This window comes from Pipra filicauda, unplaced genomic scaffold, assembly GCF_003945595.2.
Source record: "Pipra filicauda isolate LSUMZ 115617 unplaced genomic scaffold, ASM394559v2 scaffold301_size890592_pilon, whole genome shotgun sequence".
NCBI lineage: Eukaryota > Metazoa > Chordata > Aves > Passeriformes > Pipridae > Pipra > Pipra filicauda.
Window position 1 is genome coordinate 461,062 of NW_024104423.1, and position 12,194 is coordinate 473,255.

Below are 12,194 nucleotides of genomic sequence, written 5' to 3' on the forward strand. Positions count from 1 at the left end.
GTTTCAACTGTGGGTGCTGGTCCCAAGTTTGCTCAGTGGAAGACCACTGGTGCATCATGACTATTGGGGCTGACCCACATCATTATGTGATGCAGAGTTGAAAAAGAGAATTTCACTTGCTGACTGCAAATCATTTATAAACCTAAGACTTCAACAGCAAGTGCCCATAGCAGCAGAGCAGCCAATATTTTTATCATTAATTGCTATCAAAAATGCCAACTCAAAGTAAACACCAACTCTGAACAGATCTGATAGGCGAGCATGCTCCAAACTGGTGGTTGGAAATGAATTATTTGCCTATTGCGTGCTGCAAAAACAATGTCTTGCAGGAGAGAACAGACTTTGGCAAACAAACTGACATCGAGCTATGCTTGTGGGGAAGGCTCCTGATTTGATCTGGAAGGAAACATTGAGCTCAGATAGGGATAAAGTTTACCTTAAGCATGCATGAAAGGCAGGGCTGAGCCATGGTTCAGGATTCTTCATTAGTCTGCTGGAGAACAGCATGAAACATAGCTGCTATTTTACTCCCTCCGAGCTATTCTCATTACAAAAATGTACAAGACACCTCAGAAAGGTTTTTAAATAATAAACCATTCCCCCCTCCCCCCCCGGTGCATCCATTTATCAGTGACCATGAGCACATAAATACCAGCAGGTGAAGAAAAATCACTTCGTCTTGGTGATAAGCAGAAGTTCCCCTGCCCAAAAACCCCTAGCACAAGTCTTTCTCATCCTCCTGTGCTGAAGGTCTAAGCATGGGCAGACAGTCCCTGGTGCAGCACTGACATGCTATTAATGTAACTATTAGGCTCTACAGACTGAATCAGGACCTGCTTAAGTACTGGTATAGACATGAACAACATAATCTAGGACATACTTCTGTGTGATTTGGCGACTGTCTTTATTTCACGTAGTGGGAAAAACCCCATTTGGAAGCAGGATTCCACTGACGGGAAAGTCAGCTATGCCTGCCAGGGATCTCTTTTGCCCCCAAAATTCAGACATCACTGGAGATAAGCAGAAGATGAAGGGAACCAGCAAGGGGAAAAACAAACAGGCTGGGGGTTTCTTGCCACGTCTTTTGAAGTCACCAGTGTAACTCCTGGCATCTTCAGTGGGGTTTGGCTGGGCTCCGTGCAGAAGTGCCTTTGAAGATTTTGCTAAGGCTCAAGGCCTTGATCACGCCAAGTTTTATGCCTGTGAGCAACTCTGTGCAGATGAGCACTTCCAGGGCACTCAGCAGGACGCTTCGGATGAGACTTTGCAGGATTGGTCTTAAGCAATAAGAGCTTAAGAGAAACATTCTGCTTGTCGTGCTTTTATCCTTGACCACATCAAATGAAAAGTCTTGGCAGTTCTGCGAGAATGAATTTGCATTGAAAACCCACAGCTCTTACAAGCAGTGCATTAATTATTTTATTAATTTGCTCTTTTTACATTATGGGAAACATTCATCTATTTACATTTTCCTGTCCACACACAAACCAGATAGATAATCCTATGGAAACCCAATTCGTTAAGCCATAGAAACGCTCTTCTCTGTCTAAAGGCTTTCAAATTTGTGTCTTTTGTTTCAAATCAAAAACATTTCTAAAATCACGTTTGGGAATGCAGGTAGGCCAGTGATTTACATTCCAGTAAATTAAAATATGCATTTGACCATTTCCCTAAAAAAAAAATACCCAAACCAAAAAAACCCAATAAATTCACAAAGATACAGTTTAAATTAAAATGATAGTGCACATCAAAGCATTAAGGGAACACCAATAAATAAACTGAAATATATTACAAATAAATTATTTCTATTTACCTTTTCAAATATTAAAAATCTTTAATCCATTTCTTCATCTTTCTTTACAAAAAGATTATGAGAATTTTATGGAAACATCTGCAAAAAATATAATAAATACCTCTTTTTTTTTTTTTTTAAACTTTTGAAGCAGGAGACGAAACCAACCTTTTCTAAAATTTCCCCTAAGAAAAAAAAAACCCAATAGTTTAGTCCCAAAGGGAAACAGAATATAGGCATTTTTAATATACACTGGGCAGGTTAGACTAAAAACAAATAGTTACAAATTATACTGAAACAGATGATGGAGCAAATATACTAGCATTAGTGTTGGTAAATGAGTCAAGTGGCTAACTAGTGGCATTCTAGGGGCAGAATTATTTTATTTTATATTTTCTCGTATTGGCAGTATTTTTAGTATTTTGCTAAAAAACTAGGCTAACACCATAATAACCTTTCCAGTGCCAAATGAACTAAGAAGCATTCAGCTAAGAATAAATTCATTTAAGATAGATACAAAAAATATTCTATGATATACATATACAATAATTTGTAATGTACAAGACTAGATAGTCTTTGCTTTTCTGCTCTTTTAGGGGGGAACTTGCTGGATATAAATTTCTGTAGCCACTTGTCAACCAAAGTCTTAACTCATCTTTCATAAAACGTTCACAAAACTAAGTAAGTCTGCGACACAGCTGTGAATGTGGACTCTCACCTGGGTACTGCTTTGAATACTTCAGTACAAATGAGTTCCAAATAATTAGTACTTCTTATGACTATATATGCTCAAAAGTGGCAGTTGGCACTATTACGTACTGCAAACACGGTGATGTTTTGTTGCTGCTAAAAGTTAAATGCAGTGTTTCAAAACTAGCAAATACACTGGTATTCAAACACTTAGAGGGTCAAACCTTTCAAAGCTCCCGTAACACCAAGCACTCTAGGGTTACACTGGATTTCTGATCACTCTAGTTAAAAGTCTTTTATATATTAAATTATTAGCCCTTATCTTGTAAACCACAGCAGTAAATAGTTGTGCCCTGTTTATAAAGACATAGCTCAGATATCGATGGCTTTGAGAGGTAGCAAATTCTCTAGTGGTTTTAGTATGCTCTCATGAAAATACTTGGTGCCAGAACCTATTACCTCTCCTATTTTTTGAATAAAATTAAATTAGCACCTGGCTATGATGTCGTCGGAAAAGAAGCTGTCTGGCATGGTCTCGATGAATAGTTTTAGCAAGAGCTTAACTTTTCGATGACGATTTTCAATGCTTTTTAAGTGCAAGCTGCAGAATTACACCACACGTGCAGTGGGATTTTTCACTGGTTGGACTGTCCGTACAGGTTTAGCAGCTATGGGCACAGCCAGCCAGCACTGGCATGTGGCAAGGGCTGCAACCTGTGCCCCTCCGTGGGAGGGCTGTCCCTGTGCCTGTGCCCACTGGGAGCAGAAAGTAGCCTGCCTTCCTCTCCTGTGTACCCCTGCCCTGGCAGGCACAGGGTGAAGAGCATGTAGGGACCAGCGGAGTCCAGAAAGCCCTGCCTCAGGACTGTAAACACACTGAGGGCTGCACAGCGCTACTCTGCCCCAGATCGGTCCTGTCACCCAAACCAGCTCACGCTAATTCTGCTGTCAGCAGCACATGCCAGCTAGGCACGCGTGTGCGCACACACACACACTCACACGCACGCACACAACTTGCTTTCAGCAACATGCCTGACATCGCTTTCCTAATGTTGGCACAAGAGAATCCAGTAGCAGTGTGGTTGGCATCATCCCTCATCAGAGAAGCTGGAGGACAAGCCCCTGCCCCAGTCAGGGGTGGCTGGAGGGGACAGACATGCAGGAGCTGACCTCTCAGGCTCCTCTCCAGCCCTATTATCTGCCATTTCTGCCCGCTATTAATGAGCTACTTAGGACGCATATTTTTCATGATTGCAAAACAATGGCAGAAGCCAGGGTCTGAAGGCTTGTCGTGAAAAATATTAAGTTCATATTGATCCCATAACTTGTGAAAAATAGTCTATTGTTCTTGCCCAAATGGGAACTTTATACTATTAAGAGGAGGCTGAATTAGAAATTTACTCCTAGACATGGATGGTTTGGTGATAAGCAATCTGAACTGTAGCATACAACTGGCTGTGGATAGAGCAAAGCAAGCCTGGCCTGAAAATGCATCAGGGGCTCCATGTACAGTAATGTGGCTGGCATCCGTGTGTGGCTGCGTGGACGTATGAGATTGGATGGTCCCACCGAGATTAAGACATCAACAAAACCAAGCTTTTTTTCTTTTTTTTTTTCTTTTTTTTTTTTTAACCAATATAATCCGTACAATACAATACAAGAGGAATTGACAATACAGTACAATTTTAAAAATTCTTAATACTTGGACAAGAAAATCCTTCTTTTATATTATCTCTTCAACTGTCATTACTTCTTATCTCCTTCCTTTTCACTCTTTTATTGCCTTTCAAAATAGATTATTTCCCTGGAAGATCGAATTTACAATCTTCTGCTGATTGAAATGTTTAAGTAGTGATTGATGAAATAAAAATGAGGCAGTTTGTGCAGCTGTGAGTGTGCAGGTATCTTTCCACAGGATCTTTTATATCCCTTGCCTGTGGGATATACTTCCATCTCACCTGTGGGATACACTTCCACTTTTTCACCTGCCAGAGCTGTGGGGTTTTTTTTTAATTCCCCGCCTCCCCACTCCCACCCCAGCCCCCTCCCCTTGTGTGACTCCTTAATTCAGGTGAGAAGATGTGATTCGGAGGTTTAGAATAAAGTGCGCCATCTGCTTTAAAAAAAACAGTAATAAAAAGAAGGGAATCCAAGTAATAGCTCCTTTCATCTTTTGTGAGGAAGACGGCAGAGTCCAAAAGGATCACCCTGCATGACTGAAATTTCCGAAGTTCCCTACAGTTTGATATTGCTGTACACTGGGTAACTGACTAGCTTTAGACCAACTAAAGATCATGAGTAAGTTAAATGGAGCGTCTACTGTACAGGTGCGCAGGTGCGTGGAAGTCTGAGCGCTGCGTTTATTTGTTTCAAACAGAAAAGAAAAAAGGATCATACTCATTTACATGAGGCAAAGTGGCAGCATCAGTACATGTGACAAAGCATCGTGATGACATGGGCGAACCTTCAGAAAGCAAGGGTGATTAGAGGACATCTCTCGGAGGACCGACAACTACGCCACGGCAGTGGAGTTCACTGGGAGCATCGGGGCAGCTGTGTACAGAGAGAGGGGAGGGGGAGAGGAGGGAAGAGAGAGTGAGAGAGAGAAGAGGAGGTACAAATACTTCGTGGTGACCTTGAGCAGGAGCCTAGAGGGGCAGATTATACATGAGGCTTGTCTTGCCAGAGAGAGTCCTCCTGGTTGGATCCCTTCATAGCCTGGTCTGGGCTTCGGGGATGTATATCTCAATGCTTTCGGCGCTCTCGGTAGCTGAGTTCTGGCGGACCGATGCAGCGCGCTTGGCAGCCATCAGCCGTTTCCGGGCCTCTTGACGCTGCGAGCTTTCCAGAGAGCGTTCTCGTATGAGTGGCACCTGACCTTTCGATGGCTTCTTTGGCACTGGAGGAGGGACCCTTCTCTCCTGATCAAAGCAGAAGGTTAATGGCATTATACAGCTTCTCAGGGAAAGGTGGGAAAAACTAGGATACGTCAGTAGTTAGAACACACATTTTACCTAAGGTTTGTTAGCTCTTATCTGCCTTTCTGTCTTCAGTCAACTGGCTTTTGTGCTCAAGGGTTCATAAACATGGGACAAGGGCAAAGGGGAGGGGAGAGCCGGCCGCCATGCTACTTCTCCTCAGGGATGGTGCTACTGGGGCCGAGGCCCCCACCGCTAACCGCTTAGTGCCGGGGACTAGGAGAGAGACCGGCCTCCCCTTGCCAGTGCAGCCAGCAGGGAACGCTGCTCTCAGCAGAGAAACTCTAGAGAGCCCCAGCTCCTGGGCCACCCTCTTCTATGTGTGCATAATGCTAGGTGCTCTTGCAACACGGAGGTGCCATGGCTTTGGTGTTCCCAAATGCAGATGGGAACTAGCTGTCTGCAGCTGGTGCATCTGAATAAGTAGCTTTAAAAAAAACACCATATATTTATGTATCTATTTTGTAGCAGTTTAATGACTGCTCAAGAACCCACATTTTGGGTCTCACTGTGCAAGCTCACACACTCTAGTCTCCTGCTAAATAGACATGAAGATACAATCAGCTAGAAATAGAAAAAACTGGTAGGAAAAACTTAAAAATCATTAAGAGAACATGCATTAATCATCGTGGTGGCAGCTAGCTCCAGATACGTGATCAACAAGGAGGACTTTAATGTATATCCTGGTGCATGTACACGCACACACACACACACACACACACACACACATAGAAAAAAAAAGAAAAAAAAAGCCCAACAAAAAAAAACCCTTCAGAGAGGGATCTCTCCCGAAAAAGAAAAGTGTATTCAGGACTGAATTTCAGGCGGCCACAAAGACTTTGTCAAGTTAATTAGATTGTCTTTTAAGTTACATCCCCTTCCAACTGTGAACACGGTCTCTGAGTGAAGGGATTTTATCACACTACAAAGGTCCCATTCTGCCCCTTCGTTTTCTCTCATGCTGCTCACAACAGCTTCCATGGCTTGAAATATAAAGGTGCTTAGTTACCCTTATTTATACTTTGTTTTTTCTCTCCATCCAAGGATTGCTTATAAAGGGCCCAGTGGCAAAGGCCAAAGGCAAATATCAATTCCACAGAAAGTTTTTTCTATTTTTTTAGCCTTTCAGAAAGGTGGTGATCTGTTTCATCTAAAATCATAGACAAATGCTCTCAAAACAGGAACACAGTGTAATTCTTTAAAATCTTTACCTTCCTACTGTACGTCCCTTTCTTCAGCACTACTTAACCTGTTATAGTCTTCTTTTTGTTGGAAACTCTTTGAAATGTTTTTCAGAAGCAAAGAAAAGGCACTTTTTTTTTAAGGAAAGCTCTTGTTTCTTGCCGCTGCAATTGTGAACACTCTGCCTACCGCTTTACTGTAAAAGCTAATGAAAGACCATATACCAGCATTTATGTGCATGCATGTTTGACAATTTTAACTTCCTTTTCTGACAGATACTGGAAAAAGAAAAAAAGAAGATAAGAAAATGACTTGCCTTCAGTACCTTGGGCTAGGAAAACACATTCCCATTCATTCCCCTACAAAACACACTAGGTGTGCACAAATGGTGTGAACATGGAACTCCTAAGTCAGGAATGAGTATTTAGTCTTGATTGGAGGAGGAGGAATAGTGCTACCAGCACTGGCTTTACAAGCTTCCTGCTGCAAGATTAATGGGGTTTGATATTATTATGGTTATTTGTCCAAAAGAAAATACCACTTTGGTCATTGGCAGCCAGCTGAGCTGTAAGACTCCTGTCTGAGCCGCTGTACCTGTAAGTCATGTTCTCCCTCCTTCTGGAGATCCTACCTGTTGGCTGTATTCACTGCTATCAGACCAGCCACAGTGGAAATTCAGCCATCAAATTACATACCTATAGGAGCGCAACATTAGACCATTGATTCCTTTAGGAATGGGTCTGTGTTTTAAAGATTTTCTGAAACATTTGTGTATTTTGGCTCACCCAACTGATGTTTGTCTTGAGGTGGATAGTGAGGAGAAAAAAAGGCAATGGTGCCAAATGAGAATGTAAAGTGAAATGTGGCTCACACTTGGAGATGTGGTAGTTTTTCATGATGACAGAAGAAGACTACATTTACCAAAAAAAAAAAGACCAAAGTTCCAGATGATTTTTATGCTACCTTGGATAAACAACACTACCAGCGAAGTGAACATGTTTGTGAAATCATCCATTTAAAGAAAGCCCAAAATAAATAAAAAACCAAACAAATGGACAAAAAAATGTAGTTCTTTCATGTAACATTTTGGAAGGCATATTTTTGATATTGCTCTGTTTGTAATCTGGCTACCAAAGTCAGCGATGGTTACAATGCTTCCCTAGTTTTTTCAGCAACACAACCTAGAACTCTTGCTGTATGCAATAATATGAACCGTAAATGTGATTTATTTAATTTTAAGAATCAATATATAAGGCAGTTCCTTCCAACGATTGATCGTCTAATATGATTAAATGTAAAGCTTAACAAAGTACCACATTCCCATTATCCGATTCACAAAGACAGATTTGGTTTAAAAATATGCCTGAAACATATTACAGATAATATCCCAGATGATTATTATGTAAACATTGTTATTACAATGAAATTAAGTTGATATGAGCTTCATTTCACATTTTTTAATGTCAACGCTGTAACACAGAGGCCTATTTAATCTGTCCAGTATTTGTGCAGGGTTTTAAATGAAGCATACAAAATCTACAGTGTTCTACCTTCTTGTCATGAGGATCCATCTGTTTCCAATTATTGGCCTTTAACTGATGAAGTTCATCAAATTTCATACTAATATTTTCTATGGACAACTGCAGCATATCCCAAAACCCTGCTAAATCCTGGGAAGTCGGCCGTGGATGTGCATTAGGATTCTGTGCAACAGAAGAAAAAAACATGTTGGCTTTAGTACTTCTTAATGTAAAACATTTGTGCAAATGGTTACGAATCTCACTAGCAAAGCACTTTCAGCAAATCCAAGCGAGTGGTAAGAGGGAGAAGCAGAGCAGAGCGCTACTTACTGTCGAGTTTATTTCAAGGAGCCTGGCTTGGTGTTGAGCTGCTGTGCCCCTGCAAGCAGCCTCTCACCAAGGCACCAGCTACCCTCCTCAGACTAGGGGTAAAGTCCATGTGTCAGGTCCCCTGTGGCAAGATCTGCCTAGGGATGTTCCTGGGCACAACTGGTGATAATCCTAACTGCACTGAAATTAATTGCCAGCCTCCTCTTCACCTTCACGAGGAAGGATTCCCTGCCATGTTCACACTTGTAAAAAGACTGATACCTGTGCAAATGTACATTTGCAAACAGTGATATACCGATGTGTGAACACTTTTCCCACTCTCTGAGATCCTAAGGTTAACAAAAATACACTATTTCAAGAAGAAAAAATTGTCTCATACACCTCAGGCCAATTTATCTTTTTTTTTTTTTTTTTGTAAAGAATAACCTGTGCAGGATGAAAAGCTCAGAAGAAAACATGCAGAAACACAGTAAATCCATTTTTACAGGTAGATTTTTTGGAAGAATGAAACTGGGACACAGGTGGGGAGCATGACTTTGTGTCACAAAGGACAGCAAACTCATCAGCCCAAGAGTATTGCTCAGAAGAGCATATCTGGATGGATAGCATCTTCAGCACAGGGTGGGCCAGAGGCTGGTGACCCAAAAAGTTCTGTCCTACCTTCTATCTCTTCACTGCAAACCAGCTCTGAACGCTTCTTGCATGCAGAGGGCATACATGAAACCATCCCTGCTCCATTGGCAAGGTTTGTACGAGGGAAGGCTTTTTACAGCATGTCTCTATAAGCTGGTTCTCAGTTGAAGCTCTTTAAATGAGATGTTGCATACACTCACTTCAAGCATGTTTTTTCATAAATGCTGAGTACCTACACAAATCTGAGTCAGCAAGATTTCATGGGTGCTGTGGCCTCATCAGATTACATTGATATATTGTTATTAATTAATAAATAAATAAACTAGTAGTAGCACCTTGTATGATGTTTTATGTGGCTCAAGTTTTACTCTGCCTTTAAGTTTTCTTCCTCTCCAGAAGTAATAACCCAAAAGAGTCAGTTGCTTGCCTTATGAAATTTCTATTTGTGCTTTTTTCAGCCACACTGACAAAGGATTTTATTAGGATAATTATACCATCAAAGGAGCAATTAATGAAAACAATGAAGTATATATTTTAGATTCATAAGGAGACCAGAGATTACATTTGGATTCCTAGTTTTTCAGTGCTTGATGCTAGCAGGTTGCACTTTATTTACGAAGATATGCAATCAGAATGCTTTTTCAATTTTTGTATCAAGAATTGGAAGTCTTATTCAGACAGAGCCAGTTTCTGTTGCATTTGTCCACTAAAGCAGATTTTAGTTCGGGGCTTGTTTCCCATGAACACATGGGAAAGCCCCACTCAGGAGATTTCTGATCCACCCTGAAAGACCTTAAGGTCTTTTTCCCCATCTGTGGGCCCAGGAACTTGGGGGTCAACGGACAGATCTTTGCTCCTCTGAAGTCAGTAGCAGAGCCACGGTGACAGTTCACTCAAAGTTTTTTGCCTGTCATTATTTTAAGGCTCTCAAGCTATTGTGAAACTCATGCTGACTCTGACAAGTTTGAGTTATTCCTGAATTCATATCAAGTCCCTCACTGGAAAAACTGTCATGTTAGTCAAAAAATCAGTCTAGTTTACATAGGATTATTCACAGGGTTAGTAGAAGGTACACAACAATGTGTAGTAGAAAAATTACATACCAGGTTTTCTTCACAAAGTTCTCTGAACTGGTAAAATTTCTGGGCCATGAGAAGCTGGGCACTGCCAACTGCAGTTCGAATTTTCCCTAGAACTAAGAGAAAAAGAAAAGTAAGTCACCTTAAGTAAGTCACAGTAAGCTTTCTTTGCTATAGGCAACTAAAAGCACAGAAAAAGAGAGGAGAAAGGTGCACAGTAGTCGGTTCGGGCTTTCAAAAAGCATCTTATCTTTCAGTCACAGATTAGAGAGAAGCTGACAAATCTAAGGCCAGATCTCCACTAGGCAAAAATATGTGAAAAGTTGCTGCATCTTACTCTCGTTCCCCCAGTGAGACCAGTTGTATCCAGTTGCAATGACAGTGGCTAATCAAGAGCTTTTGCAGCCGCTATAGAAAGCTCACCAGAAATGTCACCAGTCGTCATCACTATGACCCAGGCTCAGGTTTGAATATAAATCCAGCTCCCCACACAAGGACATGCAGCTCTCAAACCCTGTTTGCTTCTACACCTCTCTTAGCAACTCAGGCCTTACTGTCAGGTATAGCTGAGTGTTGCTATATCAGAGCCCCAAAAAGGGAACATTTAGTGCATGCCAATTAATCTCATTTGGACCTTCTAAGTATTTTCCATGAGCACAATCTGAGGCTGCTTCTGCCTTTGAATTCAGGCAATCACACTTAAGGGAGCAATCACACCCTGGCTTCTCCTCCTTGATAGTGGCTTGGAGGGAGGTGTCAAGGAGTCCTAGCCCAGCTCTTGCACTGTCTGTGGACTCCTTTGTACTGACATCTGGGTACTTACTGCCCCTTTAGACTGACCAGAGTGCTGTGAAGGACTGAAGTGAACCAGAAGACAGCCAACAGTAAATGCCTCTGAATAAAACAGAGGGTCATACTGTTTTGGTTGCATTCAACCTCACTGAAACATTGGGCTTTTACTGCTTCAAGAGGTAGTAGCTGGGAATATGCTACCCATAACCGAGGCATGGACTGGTGCGTTCAGAGACGTTCCCTGGGGCTTTGCTGAGTTCTGGTCCAGGGGGAGACTCTGTGTGTACATGTTTCAATGTGTGTGTGTGTGTGTGTGTGTGTGTACCTGTACCTGTGTGTGTACCTGTACCTGTGTGTACATGTGTGTACCTCTGTGTGTGTATGTGAAAAAAGAAGCAAGAATGAAGAAACACAGCAGACAGACAGACATGGCCTCAGCTGGCAGTAGGACAGTGAATCCAGAAAAGAGAGTGTGAATTTGGGGACTGCTGATTGAAAGAAAATTGATACTATGAGCAAGAAAGCAGCTACTGGATTGTTTGAGACTTTCAATGCGCAGGAAAAGAAAAATAAAATTATGTTTATTCTCTGCCTATAAATAAACTGGTTGGCATCATGGATTTATCTGGCTCCATCATTACTTTTCCCTCTCGGCTTAAGCAACTTATGATCCCCAATTTTCTGGTTAACGACTGATTTAAAAATGAATTTAAATTAATTTTTAAAATTACCACTTCCTTAATGAGAAACATGAATGGCAGCCACTGTGTCACAATTTTCACTATCATTCATACTCAGAGATATTTGCATTGTCCCAGCCCTCAAATAAACACAGCAACTTTTCCATGATAAATTTACAGCCTGGATATATGAGAGAGGTGAAGAAAGAATAGGAAAAACAAAGAGATGAAGTGGCCTGCTCAAGGTGAGTACATTCTTAGCAGAGCCCAGAAGAGATACTAAGCTACCATCTTCTGCACGATCCTTTGGGCACGGTCACTTTTTGAATAAAAGCTAACACAGCATTAACAGAGCTCCACTGGGGAAATACTGATAAGTAGTTTGACTTACCAGAGTGAAAAATAAATAAATAAATAGATATATACATACATACATAAGACTTTGCTATAACCCCTTCTAACAAAATTTTTAGGGTCTCATTGGTCCTGTGACTGGCTGCAGTGCTTGTGACCAGAAT

The 12,194-nt window shown here is 41.4% G+C and overlaps 1 protein-coding gene across 7 annotated transcripts in view; it reads right to left on the reverse strand.

Annotated features, from left to right (window-relative positions):
• Positions 1–1,394: 1,394 nt before the first annotated feature.
• DLGAP1 (DLG associated protein 1) overlaps positions 1,395–12,194 on the reverse strand; it is a 416,743-nt gene continuing 405,943 nt past the window's right edge. For all 7 annotated transcript variants that reach the window (XM_039383293.1, XM_039383295.1, XM_039383297.1 and 4 more), the window contains 3 exons: positions 10,229–10,320; positions 8,193–8,345; positions 1,395–5,403 (listed from right to left, as the gene is read on the reverse strand). In XM_039383293.1, coding sequence (XP_039239227.1) covers positions 5,194–5,403; positions 8,193–8,345; positions 10,229–10,320 — 455 coding nt within the window. In that variant the 3' untranslated portion in view covers positions 1,395–5,193. The remainder of the gene's footprint in view (positions 5,404–8,192; positions 8,346–10,228; positions 10,321–12,194) is intronic.